At 33.9% G+C, this 19,479-nt stretch overlaps 1 protein-coding gene and 1 long non-coding RNA gene across 5 annotated transcripts in view; one reads left to right on the top strand and one right to left on the bottom strand.

The window, feature by feature from the left end:
• TTC37 (tetratricopeptide repeat domain 37) overlaps positions 1-19,479 on the top strand; it is a 112,177-nt gene that overhangs the window by 47,238 nt on the left and 45,460 nt on the right. For all 4 annotated transcript variants that reach the window (XM_042943792.1, XM_042943801.1, XM_042943781.1 and 1 more), the window contains exons 14-29: positions 1,833-1,919; positions 2,007-2,110; positions 2,566-2,692; positions 3,596-3,775; positions 4,136-4,260; positions 5,794-6,047; positions 7,195-7,297; positions 9,736-9,912; positions 10,001-10,145; positions 10,304-10,382; positions 10,472-10,533; positions 10,640-10,696; positions 12,155-12,223; positions 14,137-14,211; positions 14,826-14,967; positions 17,567-17,660. In XM_042943792.1, coding sequence (XP_042799726.1) covers positions 1,833-1,919; positions 2,007-2,110; positions 2,566-2,692; positions 3,596-3,775; positions 4,136-4,260; positions 5,794-6,047; positions 7,195-7,297; positions 9,736-9,912; positions 10,001-10,145; positions 10,304-10,382; positions 10,472-10,533; positions 10,640-10,696; positions 12,155-12,223; positions 14,137-14,211; positions 14,826-14,967; positions 17,567-17,660 — 1,880 coding nt within the window. The remainder of the gene's footprint in view (positions 1-1,832; positions 1,920-2,006; positions 2,111-2,565; positions 2,693-3,595; positions 3,776-4,135; positions 4,261-5,793; positions 6,048-7,194; positions 7,298-9,735; positions 9,913-10,000; positions 10,146-10,303; positions 10,383-10,471; positions 10,534-10,639; positions 10,697-12,154; positions 12,224-14,136; positions 14,212-14,825; positions 14,968-17,566; positions 17,661-19,479) is intronic.
• Positions 11,246-13,917, bottom strand: LOC122223008. The gene is made up of 2 exons (XR_006203980.1): positions 13,797-13,917; positions 11,246-11,417 (listed from the first exon to the last, which is right to left on the bottom strand). It is a non-coding gene; the product is annotated as an uncharacterized LOC122223008 (long non-coding RNA).

Here is a 19,479-nt window from a genome sequence, read left to right as displayed (position 1 = left end):
TTTGCCTTAAGTTATTACAACTTGATTATTTTTAATTTGGGACTCTAAATTTTTGCCTCCAGAAAAGATTTCATAGATTATTGACAAGAACAGTTAAGGACTCAAGTAGCTTCATAGTAGACAATATTATTTATTTGTTTTTCAATTTAATAAAATAGAAGGAGAATGATATTTAAGAAGGAATCCTATTTCTTAATGTTTTTAATTCAAACATTTAGAAATTCTGTGTCAAAAAACTATAAATTATGAATTATAACAACATGGTATTTTTAAACAGTTTTTTCAGATAAAGGCTATTTTTTATCCAAAATTAAAATTCTATTACCCAGTGTATCGTAGGATTTTGAATTTTTAAAATATCATTGTTTGATATATTTCAAAGGGCTTTACATTTCATTAAAATTAGAACAGTTGTTAGCATCCTTCAATAACCAATATGTTAATTTCTTATTTTCTACTTGCCTTCTACCAATAGTGTGTTTTTTAAATGCTTTGAGGTTTTTCCAATCTTTCCCCTGCCACACACACACACACACACACACACACACAAAGAAAAGTTTCTTAGAGAGCTGGTGAAGTCCAGGTATGAAACAGAAGATGTATAGGATGAGCCCAGAACATCTTAGAATGCTAGAAAGCAAGGAAACTATATAAGGCTACTAGAATTATGTTAGAAAGGCTTAGGAATTATCATGGGTTGATTGTCACTGGCTAAAGGGGAGTTTGAGCACCAGTAACTGCAGTAGATTGAAAAATACCAAATATGTTTAAATCCATGTATTCAAGATGTAAAAAATAAACAAAACATTCTCAATAAAAAAAAAAAAATCTTTGGAGGGTGCTGAGGAACCATTTGGAAAGAATCAAAATATCTTACCTTTCCTTTATGAACTGTTCCTCAGGATAATCAAATAGATAATGAGGGGAGGGAAATTTTGTTGTTGTTGAAGTATTCCATTGAATAAGGAAAACCGCCATTTTGCAATCTGATCTAACGCATTGAGGATCAGTGGTTGCTAACATTACCAAAAGAAAGTACCATACATAACAAGTGCATGTACACATGATGTAGTCTTGCCAAAGCATTAAAATGGAATCAGATTAAGCTTTCAGGCCTAACTACTAATTTACAGAAGATATAGGGGACCAAGGAACACGTCAGGACCATGAGACTCCATTCGGTAAAATCCAGACTGTGTGAAAACTGTGACAATTGGCCCATATTTTTCAACAGTTAAATTGTGAGGGAGGAAAAAAGAATGGAAGGGAGCCCTATAGATTAAAAGAGACTTAATAGACATATCAGCCTTTTGAAATGTATGTACCTTATTCGGATTTGATTAAAACAAATGAATTATTCAAATATTTTCTGAGCCAACTGAGAAATTTGAACACTTGCTAATTTTTTTGATGATACTAAGGATGTATTGTTGGTTTTGTCTAGGTGTTTATAATGGTAGTATGACTGTGTTATATAACAATGAACTTAATTTTTAGATATTCGTACTAAAGCATTGATGAGAAGTTATCTGGGATAATCTAAGCAGGTGTGTAGTGAATTGAGTGTAGATATGGATGAGAAAAGATTGGATTTGAGTTAATTTTGAAGATAGATAATGAGTATATGTGGGATTATTATACTATTTCCTAATTTTTTGAAATGCATTTGCAATTTTCTCTAATAAAAAGTTACAAAAATGAATGTGTTCATACTGATAGAAATCACTATGTCTTTATTTTGTGCTCTTCTATGGTCATTCTTTAATTAAAGCAAATATTGATGATCTGTGTTGAAAGAGACTTAACAGCAGTTCTTTACAATCATTTTCTAGGTTTCTGATGCAAATAATATCCCAGGACTTTTGGTTCTTAAAAGCTTGGCCTATCTGAATAAAGGCTCATTAGAGGAAGCTTCAAAGGTTGGTTTTTTCCATTCAAACTGGGAATTTTTTTAAGTTACAAGTTACTTTATTTGAATAAGGAATTGACAGATATCTACTTTGTAGATTATGGAAGACCTTCTCTCTTCTTACCCTGACCTAGCTGAAGTTCATGCCCTGGAGGCTTTGATTCATTTTACCAAAAAGGACTATCCACAAGCAGAGAAATGGTAAAAATACATATAGATTGCTCATAGATCTAGTCATATCTCAATTTATTATATTTCTCAAAAATTCAAAATGTGTGGATTTGATACAGATCCATTGTGTATAAATTTGATCTGTGTATGCGTGAATATTTTTAAGAAATGTATTTAGCATGTAGCGCAGTACCTGTGAGAAAATTCTCTGAGATGGATTTGAATTCTGACTAGCTGATCATAATGGTCAGTGAGCATATATAATGTTTGGTGTGTGCTCCTAAACACTTAGCACATTGGTTAAGCTGAAAGGCCATGTGCTTTTATAAACTCCTTTTCAAATAATTTCCTCTCTCATTATAATCTAAATTATAAAGTAATAACTTGTTTCTGGTTTAGCATCTTTGAATCACTCAAACTTTGTCCCAACTAAGTTTCCTACATTGTGTGTATGCATATCTTTTTACTTCCCTTTGGTGACTTAGTTTCCAGAGAGCTCTTGAGAAAGATGCTGAAGTTGCTGAATATCATTACCAACTTGGGTTAACATATTGGTTCATGGGTGAAGAAACAAGAAAAGATAAAACAAAGGCTCTTACTCACTTTCTAAAGGTAAAACATGTGCTACTATTTAATTCTTAGTTGAAATGGATTCATTGTAAAATCATAAATAATAATCTTATAAGTTAGGTACTTAAAATTACTGTTTGTTGAATTGCTTTTTTTTTAAACTGAAGTTTTTGGTGTTTGATCTCTGTCACATAAGTTTTGTGAGAATGTTATATGGGTAAGGAGAAAATAAAAATATAAAAGATACTTATCTAACTTTTTATATTTTAAAGTTTATTTATTTTGAGAGAGAGAGAGAGAGAGAGTGTGAGAGAGCGAGCGAGCACTTGAGCAAGCACAACCGGGGAAGGGCAGAGAGAGTGGGAGAGAGAGAGAATCCCAGGCTGGCTTCATGCTTAGCACAAAGAATGTGGGGCTTGATCCCACAACCATGAGATCATGACCTGAGTCAAAATCAAGAGTCGGCTACCTAACTGACTGAGCCATCCAGGCACCCCTAAAAGTTACTTATGTAAGAAACAGACATTATACAAAATGAGACATAATTATCTTTGGAAAAGACTATTGTTTTTAAGTAATTTCTACTGTAGTTTTATGGCCATGTATACTTCCAGATGTATAATTTCTCATATTTAAAATGTTTAACAAGTACCAGTGTCACATTCTTACCTTGATGCATAAAAGAGGGTGAATATAATAATAACTCTAATTTCACATTTCTTTTTAATAAAGAAATAATATTTTTGCACTTGTTTTTTATAAGCAGTGATGACTAGGTTTCCTGTTGCTTTAAATCTTACATTAAAGGACGTGTTGGCATCTTTTTCTATGTTTAATGAAAGTGTTCCATTTTTCTTTTAATCTGTGTATTTATCTTTTGTGTTTTTAAAGAGACCCACTCAAACAAACTTTAATTTTGTGTTGCTATCCATCTCTGTTTCAAAGGCTGCCAGACTGGATACATACATGGGCAAAGTTTTCTGCTATTTAGGTCATTACTACAGAGATGTAGTAGGAGATAAAAACAGAGCCCGTGGCTGTTACAGGAAAGCGTTTGAGTTAGATGATACTGATGCTGAATCTGGAGCTGCAGCAGTTGACTTAAGTGTGGAGCTTGAAGAGATGGTATGTCTAATAATCTAATAACTTAAATACCTTTTTCTTTTTATCCTGAGTATAGAAATAGAAATATTTTTATATTTGTATACTTGGAAGTTATTATTTCTTTAAATTTTTCTTTGGAGGTACAATAGAAATATTTTTGCCACTGTTTATGGAGAAACTTTTCTTTTCATTGACAGACATTACATCACTCCTCACTTATTGTTGAAACTGTAGTTCAGTATAAACTAGTATAAGTTTAAAGAATCAAAAGTGGTAGATGAAAATATATTTGGGTACTATACATAGGTGGTCTGTATTTTTATGATATTCACTATCTCTAATATTAGTCTTTCTTAATCAGTCTTTTCCTCCTTTTTTGAGGAAACTGCCTTAGCCATCCTAACGACAGTAACTCAAAAGGCAAGTGCTGGAACAGCGAAATGGGCCTGGCTGAGGCGCGGACTGTACTATTTGAAAGCTGGTCAGCATTCTCAAGCAGTGGCTGAGTAAGGCACCTTATTATATTTAAACTGTTAGACAGCCTGTTGGTTCCTTAAATTAAACTCCTGTTTATACCCAAAATGGACCTGACAAGTTTCCTCATTCCAGATTATATTTTGAGAGAAGAAATAGCAAAATTTATTTATAGTTGATTGGTTCTTATTATCTGCAAGGCACTGGAGAATGCAAAAATAGGTTAAATGATGTCCTGTTGTTAAGGGAATAGCCATTCTAATGAAGTGAAGTCTTCCTAGTGTTGTACATGTAATAGGTTCTCAGTGGAAACTTAAGGAATGATAAAAAGCCAAGGCTGATACCTTTGTTGTTCTTCCAGTGACATGCTTTATATATCCCCTGGGGGCAGGGGATACATTTGACACCTTGAAGTCCATCTGGAGCAGCTCATTTTCAGTTATTTGGTTTGAAATATACTTGAGAATAGAGGCACCTGGCTGCCTCAGTTGGTAGAGCATGCAACTCTTGATCTCAGGGTTGTGAGCTGAAGCCCCATGTTAGGCACCGAGTTTACCTTAAAAAAAAAAAAAAAAAAAAAAAGAATAAAATATATTTAATTAATAGTAAATATATAATAATAAAATATTGTAATAACTTTGTGTGATGACAGATGGTAATTACACTTACCATGGTGAATATTTCATAGTGTCTGTAAAATTCAAATCAGTATGTTATACACCCAAAACTAATATAATATTGTATGTCAACTGTACTTCAGTTCAAAAAAAAATGAAAAAGGCAAGACTTTCTGTTTATAAGGAAGTGTAACAGAGCATTGGCATTTCCTAGTAATGAGATTATAATATCTGTCAACTTAATTAGGTTTATAAGCCTTTATATAAGTTTTTTTGGTTATGCTACAAGTGATAAAATTTGTTTATTACTACAATCACCCCCAAAACTTAAAATGAATACTTAAACGTGAATGCCCACAATTAACTATAAGCCTTGTATGTTTTCTTTTTTAGAAAGGATTAGAAAGTGCCTTTTTTCTGAACCTAACAAATTGTTGTAAACAGTTATTTTTTTCTTCTATTTGTGAAAACATTAACAAATATATATATATATATATATATATATATATATATATATATATATTTGGATCAAGATAAAGTTTCTGATTTATGTAAATACCTAGGCTGCTGTGATATTTCTGTTTTGGTAACAGGATCAGTGGGAGATTACTAATTGTCATGAGGCATACTGAGATATATAGCTATTCTGGTAGGAAACTGGGATTCTTTCAGATAGTCAAGGAAGAAAATTCTGGTCAGCTCTTGTGCAAAAAAGTATTCTTATTCATTCCAAATTTGTAATAAAATTTCTTAGTATTAAAATATGAAAGTTATAAAAAAATTCAAGTTATAAAAGGAACAGGTATACCTGCTTTAAATAGCACTTTGATAAATAGAAGTAACCATGGTTGTATGTGATTCAACTGAATTCTTTATTTTATATTGTCTTGTCAAATGTGGAAGTAGTTCTTTTACATTTAGTTGTCTTACGGTTTACTGAAATTTTAGTTTACAGGCAGCATTAAGGGCAGACCCAAAGGACTTCAATTGTTGGGAGTCATTAGGAGAGGCATACTTAAGCAGAGGTGGCTATACCACAGCCTTGAAATCCTTCACAAAAGCCAGTGAGCTGAACCCAGAATCCACATACAGTGTGTTTAAGGTTGCAGCAATACAGCAAATCCTAGGCAAATATAAGGAGGCGATAGCTCAATACCAGCTGATCATTAAAAAGAAAGAAGATTATGTGCCAGCTTTGAAAGGTAATTTTTTCATAGCTCCTTTGACTTTTGTGATACTAGAGTATAAAATCCTTGTGTAAATTTCCTAAATGTATTTCATAACCTGAAAAGGACTTCTTAGTCAACAGTGGCTTCTTTCATGAACCTCTTATAATATGGCTTGTTATATAGATTTGAATATAGAGAGATCAAATCTTATTTCCTAACAGTTAATCAATAGTAGTATGATATTTAACTTTTAGACAAACAGCATGATAGCTATTTGATCTAAAAATGGATCTCTAAAACAAGAGTTTTCCTCCTGTTATATTTTGGTAATTAATTTACCATATCTTCAAAATATCTCAATACCTTTTAATTACTTTTTAAGTTACAGAAGATTTTTTTTTCACTTTTTGTTTTGTTTTGTTTTGTAATTTAAATCAGAAATAGTGGGGGCGTCTGGGTGGCTTGGTTGGTTGAGCATCCAACTTCCGCTCAGGTCATGATCTCACGGTCCGTGGGTTCAAGCCCTGCGTCGGGCTCTGTGCTGACAGCTCAGAGCCTGGAGCCTGTTTCAGATTCTGTGTTTCCCTCTCTCTCTGCCCCCCCCCCCCCACCCCGTTCATGCTCTGTCTCTGTCTCAAAAATAAATAAACGTTAAAAAAAAAAAATCAGAAATAGTGTATGTTGTAAGCAATGCATAACTTAGGCCTTGAAAACTTTTGTTTTAATTTTGTAAAACTTTCCTCAAAAGAATTCACGTTTATTAGATCTTTATTGGGTACTTTAGGAAATTGCTGTTTCATTTATTACATTTTTACTGTGTAGTTTGCTATCTAGTTTTGAATATAAAAAGATGAAATCTTGCTTCACAACAGTTAATAAATAGTAATATGATGGAGAATAGCATTTAGGTAATATCACCATTTTCAAGGCTGAGGTTTTAAGAGTTAAGTAATCTGCCCAAAGTCAAGGAAATTCTTTCTATAGATTTTTATCACTTTTAGCGCATGTTACTGCAACAGTACTAAGTGTATGCGAGACCATACTTAAAGATAATTTTTATAAAATACCGTTAAGTTTTGTTTTCTGAAAAGTGGCTTTAAAATAACACCGCTACATTTTTTAAAGTTTATTCTAAGTGTTTCTGTATGTGTTTTAATAACTATAAACTAACTGGTTTTAGGTTTGGGCGAATGCCATCTTATGATGGCAAAAGCAGCTCTAGTGGATTATCTTGATGGGAAAGCTGTGGACTACATAGAAAAAGCACTGGAATATTTTACTTGGTTAGTGTTATTCTTATTATTCATTGTGTTTATTTTCTTAGCATTATCTTAAAGCCAAATTTAGAAAATCTTCCTGTATTTTTTTCTGTGAGATACAGCAATCAGTACTCAGAATATTAAACATAAAGAATAACGGAGTAGCCAATGAATTCTGACATATTGTATTAACGTGGCACTGGGGAACAGATACAGTTTCTTGCTCTTGTTGACCTGCTGGCTGCATAGGGAAGGGTGGGAAGAAAGAAGCATTCTGCTAGAGGAGCAGCAGCTTGAATACTGTGCATCAGTGTTCCCTTGCAGGAGACCTAGAAATGCCAGTACCTCCAATTGAACTGATTGGGAACTAGGACTTGCGGTGAACAGTATGATTTATATTCAATGGTAAGGGCCGCTTCTAGGTATCTTGGTAGGGTTGAAGGTGAGGGGAAACGAGCAATCTGCTCCTGGAGAGAATCTGTGTAGTAAGAAAAAGTGATGTGTAATATTAAGGGAATCAGAAAAATTTGAGTAAACCTGGTATTTTTATTGAACTGTAAATTCACCAGCTAAGTAGAAGTGCTGTTTGTGGTAGATGATTTTAAGAAGTCCACATGTTGCACATACGTTTGAAATTTTTTTTCTTAAACACCTTTCTTGTGCTTCCTTTCCTTTCTTTTCCGACTTGTCTTCTCTTCTGTTTCCTGTTGATTTAGTTGCTCCAGAATATGAACCAAATATGAAAAGAAAACCTGAGCCTTTTTTCTCCCGAAGGTTTTTATTGCTGCTTTTCAAGTCTCACATTATATAGATCTTTCCAAAGAGGAAAGGGTATTGTGAACAGGGCATGCTTTGAACTAGTATTTAAGAGTAATTGTGAACCTTTGATGATACTTGAGATACAAAAACTGCCTTTCTGAGAATGGGAAATTTTGTTCTGGGTAGCCCATAGCTTGTAGCATTCACAGCCAATTATATGGAGGTATATAAAACTCTTAAAGTGATAATCCCCAAATTTATATTTACTTCTGGATGTAAAAGTTCGTACCACCACAATTCTTGTGTAAAGGTGATAGAAGTTATTTCACCTTACGGATACTTTATTTTTTTATTGAAAGAGTTTAGGCTATTAAAATGGCCTCTGTTTCTCTTTTCTCCTTCTATTTTCTTCTTTCACGTTGTAGATTTTATTTACTTTTATTTTGTTTTATTTTATTTTATTTTACTCTTTTCATCACAACAAGTATACTCTTTAACTCCCATTCTCTTTTCCCCCTCATCTCCCGCCCTCCTCCCCTCTGGTAACCATTGTGTGTTCTGTATAGTTAAGAGTCTGTTTCTTGTTTCTTGGTTTATGTCTCTTTTTTTCTTTTATTTTTCCTTTGCTCGTTTGTTTTGTTTCTTAAATTTCACATATGAGTGAGATCATATGGTATTTGCCTTTCTCCAACTGACTTATTTCGCTTAGCATTATCCTATCATGCTGTCATTTTTAGATGTTATGCTAAGATATTTAAGCAGAGGAACTACAAATAGTGTTGTCCTTCCTCCTGATTCTCACAGTGGGCTCTCAGTGATGACTGCAATAATTAATCTTATCTCTCAGAAAGATACTGGAAAATGATTTTTGGCTGGACTCTTTTAGTAGAAAAGGCTATGAGAAATGTTCCATCTGCTTGTCCATCTGCCAGTAACATAGCTGTTTGTGATAGCTGGTTATTGAGACTTGGCTTAAGTGAAATTGTCATGTTTTATTTATAAGATCTTGAGAAGAGAAAAATGAAGAGAAATAGTGAGATTTTTCTCATTTTAAGAAGAGGTGACCTTTATCACCATAATTAATACTTTTATTTACTCTTTTAAATTTGTGCATTCAGTCATATTTCTTCAATAAATCATGAGTTTTCACGTTTTCATATTTAGCTTTTTGGTAATCTTGGTCTTAGTAAAAATCCTTTGGACCACCAAATATATTTAACATATCACACATTTACTAGTCATTTTTATTTGACCAAAGACCAACAAGCAAAAACGTGAGTTTACAATAATTAACTGAGAGAGAGCTACCAACTTTACTACTTTGGTTACTGTTTAAAAGACAAACACAGACAGCACAGTTCAAAAAAAATTCAGTTAAAGGTGAATTGGTCCTGGAAAATGTATTGGTTTATTTATGTGATTTCTGCTACTTCTAATAAAAATGATGAAGAGTACCAAAGAGGTGTTTGCAAAATTTCTGGCATTTGAAATAATCACTTCTTTCTCCTTCCCCCCTTCCTTTCTTCTTCCTAATAAGGGAGTGATAACATGTAATTTATTTAGAAAGAATTTAGTAAAGCATTCACTGCACTTAACCAAGGAAGTAATTCTTAATCAAGATTGTAATGAGAGAGATAAACTTCCTAGGTTTTGGAAATAACTTGTAAGTATAAAAATAAAATAAACACTGTTTATTTTTTTAGGGCTCTGCAGCATCGAGCTGATGTGTCTTGCCTTTGGAAGCTAGTTGGGGATGCTTGTACCAGTCTGTATGCTGTCTCACCATCTAAAGTAAATGTTAATGTTTTAGGAGTCCTCCTAGGTCAGAAAGAAGGAAAACAAGTATTAAAGAAGAATGAGCTCCTCCATCTTGGAGGAAGGTAATTTACAAAGTTTGCTAGTTAATGACATTTACTTTGAATTAGGACATTTTAACAGAACATAACATTTATTTTTGTATTTCCACAGGTGTTATGGTCGTGCATTAAAACTGATGTCCACATCTAATACATGGTGTGATCTCGGAATTAATTATTACCGTCAAGCACAACATCTAGCAGAAACAGGCAACAACACAAATGATCTTAAAGAGTTGTTGGAGAAATCTTTACAGGTGGGGTTTTGAGAAATTTTTTATAACCTTTTAAAAAAAGAAAAGCTTTTCTGATGTTTTTGATAAATACTATCATGTTTTTACATAAAACCACATTTATCTTGATATAAATACTGATGTTCCAAGATACCAAAATTAATCTAATTTTACTTTTTCAGTGTCTGAAAAAGGCGGTGAGACTCGACAGTAAAAACCATTTATACTGGAATGCTCTTGGTGTGGTTTCATGTTACAGTGGTAAGAATTGCATAACACTTCAATATTATTAGAAGATTGCCTGTTTCAGGTAATAAAGTTCAGTTTCATCACACTCTGTTATTTTTTAGGTATTGGAAATTACGCCCTTGCTCAGCATTGTTTCATCAAGTCAATCCAATCAGAACAAATTGTGAGTGTTTTATGTGTCTGTGAAAAAGAACTTCAAAATTTCATGTTAATAACTTTCTCAGGCTGCCATGTAGACAGGGACCTAATTTTATATATACATCTTTTAGAATCCTGTTGCATGGACCAACTTGGGAGTCTTATACCTTGCAAATGAAAACATTGAGGTAAATGTGTTGTCTGTTTTGTCATGTTAAAGGACATTCTTTATATATGAATGTTACCTCTTTGTAATAGCTTTATATATGAATTTTTTATATGTGAATATTACTTCTTTGTAATAGCTTAGCTTCTTGTGGAGAAATACTTTGGATATTGTTACCTATTCAGTATGCTCACCTATATGCTAGATAATTGATGGCATTCCATTTATTATATTAAATAATGAACGTGTAAGATTTATTTTCCTTTTCATATCACTGAAGAAATTTTGGATTTATAATTATGTTTTTCATTTAAAGATTAGAACAATTTTGTTATGGTTTATTGGGGTGTTTTTCTTTTTATCTGTACATGTATAAGAAGAGTCCTGTGTGGGCTGTGTTAGGGGTGGGGTGATGAAGTAAAAGAGGTGATTAGTAATGTCTAGCAGATTAAGTTTAGCCTATGTTGGGTGATTTAGATTTGGCTTTAGTGGATATTAATTCTTTTATATGCCACAATGTAATTTGTCATACTTTAACAGTTATATATTGGAGAATTAGAAATACAGTAAGTAATTGGAAGCATGCTTGTAGGTCATGTTTAGTAGTTTCCATAAATCTATAGATAATAGAATATCTGTACTATTTTGTGTTTCAGCCATTATACTGAATATCATCCTTTTAAAATAGTTTCAGTAATACTCTCAGGGATAAAGTAAGTCAGTGCCAAGATTGCTTCAAAAGCCTGTAAATAGAATGAAGGAGAATATAAGTTAGATCTTAAGATATGTGAAAATATTTTTAAAAATTTAAACATAGCTAGATCTCAGTTAAAAAACTCTGAATGTAGTTTTATGATAGTACAACTCAGTTGCTGTCCAGGAGTTGTTGTTTTCATAAGAAAAATAAGACTGTTTCCTGTCACACATTGATTTTTGAGAAAACAGTATAAGGCAGCATATAATAAGTTTTTGTAGTAGAAAAATAAACATGCAATTTAATGGGTCCAAGTGAGGTATCTTTAAGGTTTCCTCACTGCTTAGCACATATTCATGCTGTCCATTCTTTTTTTGCCAAGTTTCAGGTACGTCTCTTTGACCTCCTTGCCGTTAGTTCAGGCCAATTAAGCTTCAGGAGAGGGCAAAAGATACTTCTGTCAAACCTGTGGCTAGCAAATGCATGGGTGATTGGTTAAAAGTTCTACGGACTATGAGGTGCATCCCTATTGCCCTTTCACTGGGGACCAAAACCCCTAAGCCTGTAGAGAGAGCTGTTGTACCCAGGAGTTTTCTAGGACTATGTAGTTAAAACACTGTTTTAAGCGTTGCTAATTGTGTTTAAACAATGAAGTTTTGGACTTGTAAGTATTTATGTTGACAAGTCTGACTTACCTTCTTCTCTTATGCTTTTTAAACATAAGCAATTTAATACTAAATTAATAAAATGACATGACATGTTAATTTTTGCCTTTTTTTTTCCTAGCAAGCTCATGAAGCTTTCAAAATGGCTCAGTCCCTTGATCCATCTTACTTAATGTGCTGGATTGGACAAGTAAGATATATAACATATAGTTATTAATAATCCTAGGGTATAAACAACCAGTTAATATAAAATGATACAAGTAACCTGTTAATAGAAATAGCAATGATAATGTTGGATAACAGGTAACATACGAGGACTTCCTTTGTGCCAGTAATTGTGATAGTCTCTTTGTATATAATTATTTCGGTTAATCTTTCATTGATCCTTTGCGATGGTGGTGGTTGTTAAACTCTTTTCACAGATGGGGAAATTGAAGATTAGAGATCCTTAGTATTGTGCCCAAGGGCATACAGCTTATAATGATTAAGCCTTGATTTGGGGGGCTTTGGGCTCCATCAGCCTGACATTATTATGCTAAAAAACCCTGGAACTCTGTTGTTTAAAGCACATTTACCAAAAATATAAACATCGACAAAGATCATTTTGATTATGTTTTCCCATTTTCTGTAAAATCTTTATATTTGATTTGGTGCTTGTTTATGAGTATTCTTCCTCTGCTTCCCCAAAGTTCAGAGTTTTGTACTGCCAGATAGGAATCCAGATACTTGGTTATGAGTGTGAGTCTGTCACTGACTGATTTTTAACATATCACTGCTGGATTTCATTTTCTTTACCTGAAAAAGATTGGACTGAGTGGTCTTCAAGGTCTTTCTAGTTGAGAAATTGTAATGAATTAGTAAGTAGTTGATTGTTTTGGTTCAGAGAATAGCAGGAGCATCACCCATATCAGAAAACCACTCATCAGAGTTTAGAATCTTTTATTCTACCTTTGACTCTTGGATCTAATTCTAGTTAATTGGTGAAGCAAGCAGAGTTAGAAAAGTAACTCCTTTCTCTATGAATTGTGGTTAGCATCTGGGCGCTAACAGCATTACTACTAATCTCTGTGTAAGTTGGATGCAGGAGGCCCAAGAATTTGCGTTTCTAACTGCTTCCAAGTGATGATGCTGATGCTGCTCCAGGGACTTGACTCTGAGTAGCACTGCTCTAGATCAGTAGATTTTGGATGCTAATCAGAGCCACCTAGTATTCTTTTTTTAATTTTTCAAGTATTTTATTCTTTTTTTTTAATGTTTATTTTTGAGAGAGTGTGTCTATGCAAGTGGAGAAGGGACGGAGAGAGAGGGAGACAGAGAATCAATCGGAAGCAGGCTCCATGCTGCAGGTGCAAACCCTGATATGAGGCTTGAACCCACAAACTGTGAGATCATGACCTGAGCTGAAGGCGGATGCTCAACCTACTAAGCCACCCAGGCGCCCTTCAGTTCTTTTTATCTAAAAATAATTTATTTCAGGAGTTAACTGGTAGATTTAATCAAAATGGTAACAACAGAAGTGAGACTTTATATTAATTTTTTAATAATATTAGTAATGTATGATAACTAAAAAAAAACCCTGATTTTTAAATAAAAGATATAGGAGCTTGAAAGTACTTTTATTTCATAGTCTATAAAGTTAAAGGCATAGGTATATTATTTAAATTCCTGACACACTTTTGAAAAATAAATATGTTGAGACTGTACTCCAGGTCTGTGGAAACTAGAAATCTAGAGGTAAGGACTTCCTTTTTTAAAAAGCTTACCCAGGTGAATCCAAGATGATCGTGTGATTAAGAACCCCAGTCCAGACAAATACCAGTATGAATGGATCAAGGGTGAAAGGGAAGGGAGAAGGTAGCACAGCTTTATCAGTGTTCTGAGGAATTTTATGTGGATTATTGCATCACTGCCTGGTTGCAGAGGGGATTCGGAAAGCATTTGTCAGTTTAAGGGCCAATTTGACAAGTTATTCTGGTCCTCTGAGCCATGGGAATGTAGTAGCCAAGATTGGAAAATAAATTAGCTGTGCTTTGAAGCACAGCTAGTAAACCTTTGGTTCTGCCAAATAATTTCACTTTAAGAACCTGTTTTTTCCTTTTATAGGCTCTTATCGCAGAGACAGTTGGAAGTTATGACACCATGGATCTTTTCAGGCACACTACAGAGCTTAGTATGCATGTAAGAATTTGAACATTATTGAGGATTCATTCATGAATAAAGTATTATTCTTGTTAAGAAAATGAATAGAGTGGTATCAGATGTTGATAACAGCAGTTGTCTCTATTCTTTATTCTATCTTAGAAATAGATTATCTTTAAAGAACTTCTCATTTTCATCTTGTGTTATCTTTCATAAGCTCAGGAAGAAGTGACATGGGATTCAATAGATACAGTAGTCATTTAGAATAGAAACTGAGACCCTAGAGAAAAATCAACATGAGATAAGGAGTAGGCCGGCATTTCTTGATTATTTACAAATGTGTTTTAGAACTCCTTTGGTAATTATTGGTTTAATCTCTAAAAATGGTGCTTAGAGAAGGAAATCAACCCATTGGGTGGGGCTCTGTTTTTTTGCACTTTATTTAATCCCATGTGATTCTTCTACTTAGGGTTGAAGCAAGTGATTTAAATATGCTCTGAGCTGTGTTGTATCACAGTGACTCTTTAATTAGAGACACTTTGCAGTTGACTTAAGACTAAAATGTGATATTTACTGTATTGAAACTTGCTGTTTTATAATTATTGGTATATTTATTATCTTATATTCACTTGTTAACTTTGTCATTTTTAAAGACCGAGGGAGCAATAGGTTATGCTTATTGGGTCTGTACAACATTGCAAGATAAAAGCAACAGAGATACTGAGCTGTACCGGTACAATATCATTCAGATGAATGCTATTCCAGCCGCACAAGTTGTTTTGAGTAAATACATAGGTAAGGTGTTCAATATTTGAATAACTCAATATCTGAATAAATTGTTGAAACAGTGGAAAGAAGTTTTAAAATTAGTTAATTCCAAGTAAAATATTAGTGTTCCTTAAGACATGAATTTGCCTTTTTTTTTTTTTCTCCAATGATCAGTCTCCTTTTCAAAATGTATAAGGCCTTTTGAAGAGTGATGAAAATTGCTGCTACCTAATGATCACAATAAAACCGATTTCCATGTTGTAGTGGAAAGCATTTTGGAGTGTAATGGGCCTGAGTTGTTGCTGTTCTGTCTCTGCCATTTATTTCTCTACAGTCTTAGGCCAAGGATTTTACTTCTTTTAACTTCTATTAACCTTGGAAAGTGGAGTTAGTTAATAATATCTAGATGGTAGAGATGTGAAAATTAAATGAGATAATATGCTTTAAATTCCAAAATTAGTGTGTTTAATCTCCCACTTTAACACCTGATTTTTCTTCAGAATACTGGAAAAATACATGTAGCCTCAGGAAAAGGACAGAATAGTGAAGTTTCATTAACCATCTATTGTAAAATTTTCCTTTCTTCCTTACTAAAACTAATAGTTTTATTACCAGTTTAATCTTGCCATTTGTAGCAACATGGATGGAGCTAGAGTGTAATAAGTCAAATTAAATGAAACAAGTCAAATAGAGACAATAGAGTCAAGTAAGTCCAAAAAGAATAAGTCAATAGAGTCAAATAAGTCCAAAAATACCATATGATTTCACTCATATGTGGAATTTAAGAAACAAAACAAACTAGCAAAGTTTAAAAAATAAGAGAGGTGACAAACCAAGAAACACACTCTTAACTATACAGAACAAACTGATGGTTACCATAGGGAACGTGGGTGGGTGAATGGGTGAGGCAGGTGATGTGGATTAATTAAGGAATGCACTTGTGGTCATGGGAGGTGGGGGGTGGAAAACTACCAGTGGCTTTTAGTCTCTGCTCCTCCTCTTAGCTATGGTGAAACCTTTGTCATATTACCGAATTGGATTTTAGTTTTCTCATCTGTAATACAGGAATAAAAGCATCTATTGCTTAGAGTTTAAATGGGATGATTTATACAAAATGATATGCAAAGTACCCTGGATGCTCAAGAAATGTTAGTTTTGCTAGCCTTTTATTTATCCCTTGAGAAATTCTAATAAAGAAGAAAGAAGTTTAAGCAGGTATATGGGCAGTTTAGTATTATGAAGAAACAGATAAACTGAAAAGCAGAAGAGAAAATTTCTCATCATAGGTATGGAGAGGATTGTAATACTCTTCCTGCATTGAGCCTGGGATACTTGAGCAGAAGGCAGTTAGTTTATAAACATCAGCACATCAGAGCACTAACATCTTACGCCATTTCCCAAAATGAATGACTCCAATAAATATCTAGAGCCTCTGTGAGAGTGTATGGATCAGAAGTTTTATTGATAAATTTCCATAAGAATGGGTAACATTTATAAAGAATTTACACAGGGGTAAATATTTACCTTTCTACAAAATTTGGATCCCTAGAACAATGAACACATAATTCCCTGATAGTTATGCGTACTCTGGTTTTTTACCCTAGAGTGGAGTCATATCTATTTGTCTGGCTGACAGTTTGCCTTAGGGTGAGTGTACTTGGAAGGCATGAATCTCTTTTTAGTGTGATTCAGTTTTGGTATTCCTCTCTTTTGTGACGTTAGGATTTTTCAAGAATAAGGTTGATTATGTGATTTTCACTTTATGCTTTGACGTTAGAGCCTAACTATCATATAAATTGTGGTTACACTGTACTTTGTTAAGCAATTTTAAGGGATTTTAAGTGATGGTTTGTTTCCCAATACTACTTTTAAGTTTTTTAATGTTTAATTATTTTTGAGAGAGAGACAGAGACAGAGACAGAGACAGAGCATGAGCAGGGGAGGGGCAGAGAGAGAGGGAGGCACAGAACCTGAAGCAGGATCCAGACTGTCAGCTGTCAGCACAGAGCCCAACCAAGGCTTGACCTTGTAGACCACGAGATCATGACCTGAGCTGTAGTCGAACGCTTGATCAACTGAGCCACCCAGGCACCCCTCTCAATACTGCTTTTAAATAAATCAGATGTGTTTCTTCTTTGTGCATTAGTAGATAGATGATGTTTTTTGACATTAAAATTTCAAAGTTCTGCACTGAAAGTGCCCAAGTCATCCCGTGTTTCCAGTGTATAATACTGAGTGAATTTTTTAAAAACACATAGAAATTGGAAGCAAACCACCAAGAAAATTGCAGGAAAGATTAAGTGATTAGCCAAAAAACTGAATTTCCTTATGAATCTCATGACTAGTGTTAATGTAAGCTACAATTTCAAATTATTACACCTTTGGGGATAAAAATGTTTAGACTTTAAGCATAACGAGAAACTATAAATACTTATAAAATATTCAATAACTTAAAACAGTTATAAAATGATTACTAGTACTTTATAGTCAAGATAAAAATGAAACCATTCTTAATAGCTGTGATCTCAGGAAGTAATCTGGTGTTAAAGGCATTGAAAATAAGACTCACATTTTACAAATACGATCAACATGCACATGTAAAGAAAAGATATTTTTGGATTTCCAGAAAGAATTCAGAATTATGCTCCAGCTTTCACAATGTTGGGTTACTTAAATGAACATCTACAACTGAGAAAGGAAGCAGCAGGTGCATACCAAAGGTAAACTCTACATTTAATTAAGAGTCGTCTGTATTTATCACTTGGCTTTTTAAAATTTGTTTTCATTTCATGAAGAAGGTGCTACACAAATGTTCTGATTCCTTTCCTGATCTCTAATTATCTATCATTACATTTTTAAAAATTCAGTTTTAAATTTTCAGCTATATTTTGGTTTCTGTTGCTCTATCCGAGAGAGACAGACAGGAGAAAAAACAAAAATCAAACTGAAAAGTCTCCCAGATTCTGTTTTAGAAAAATCTGTCTCTTTATTTTAAAAATGTGTAGGCTCATTCAGAGAAGAAATAAGAACATTATATTTGTCTGAATCGCTTTAAGATCTACTGTATTTTATTCATTCAATACATAGTTTTTGAATTGCTATGTGCCAAACATTGTCCTTGACACTAGCAATTGAGCAGTGAAATAAAACAGACACAGACTCCATTTTCATGGAGCTTCTGACCTGGTGGTGGGGAGGCATATCATAAGCTTATAGACATCTGTGATGGTAATTGCTAAGAAAGAAAATCAAAATGGGGTAGAGGGCCAGGGAGTGTTAAGGCAGGCAGTGAATTTGAGACAGGTTTAACAAGCATAGGCTTACTAAAGAGGCAGTTGAGGCTTGGGCTGCATGAAGTGAGGCTATAAGCCATTCAAGAGGGCAACAGCATTCCAGGCAGAGGAACAGTGAGAGCAAGTGCTCTGAAACAGGAATGCACTTGCCATGTTGAGAAAACAAGGACTGTGTGCTCGAGTGAAATGACCAACCAAGAGGGTGGTAGACAATGAAATCAACTTGCAGGTTTATTCTCTGCAAATTAATTGATTGGTGAATAAAAAAATGACAATGTTGGGGATACTAGTTGAAAAGTTAAAAGACCTAACTGCATGTATCATTCCCTTAAAAGTAAAAAATAGATACTTAGAAGAAACTTTGTCAGATACAAAGTCATTGAGGTGTCCCAAATGCTTTGCCATGCCCTTTCATGGATCTCCTGGCAGTTCAAAGGAGTTATCACTAGATGGTACTGGAGGCTATATAATCAAGAAGTTCTTTTTTATTTTATTTTTTATTTTTATTTTTTAACATTTATTTATTTTTGAGAGACAGAGAGAGACAGAGCATGAGCAGGGGAGGGGCAGAGAGAGAGAGAGAGGGAGACACAGAATCTGAAACAGGCTCCAGGCTCTGAGCTGTCAGCACAGAGCCTGACGTGGGGCTGGAACTCACAACCTGCGAGATCATGACCTGAGCAGAAGTCGGACGCTTAACCGACAGAGCCACCCAGGCGCCCCAGGAAGTTCTTTTTTAAAGGTATATGTGGAAGTTCATGAAAAGCAACAATTCTGTGTCTTTCAATGGCATGATAAGCTTAATAGTAAACAAATTGTAGAAATATGGTAGAATACAACAGTGAGCAGGATTTTTAAACAAAGAAGATTAACTTCAGAGTGCTTGCCATTTTATTGTATATACTCTAATCACAAATAGTGTGAATCTAACAACTAGTTACGCCTTCAAGTTAAAATAGCAACTCCACAGTCATGTGGATATGCACCAGTCTTCCTTGACCAATCACTGCTGTTGTTTTCTGCCTTAGACAAGTATTTGAGGCTTGAAACCACAAATTAGGTATAAATCTAACCAGTATAGTATAGTATAGTATAGTATAGTATAGTATATTAATGTGTAATACGGCCTTAGACTTCTTTGGCAAATATTTGTTTTTCATGTAACATCACTTGAGTGTTTCTCCCTAGATCATCCTTTTTAAACAGAAAAGAAAATAAAAAAACAACAAAATCTTACTAAATATCC

Source organism: Panthera leo, chromosome A1, assembly GCF_018350215.1.
Source record: "Panthera leo isolate Ple1 chromosome A1, P.leo_Ple1_pat1.1, whole genome shotgun sequence".
NCBI lineage: Eukaryota > Metazoa > Chordata > Mammalia > Carnivora > Felidae > Panthera > Panthera leo.
This window is presented reverse-complemented; position numbering and strand designations above follow the sequence as displayed.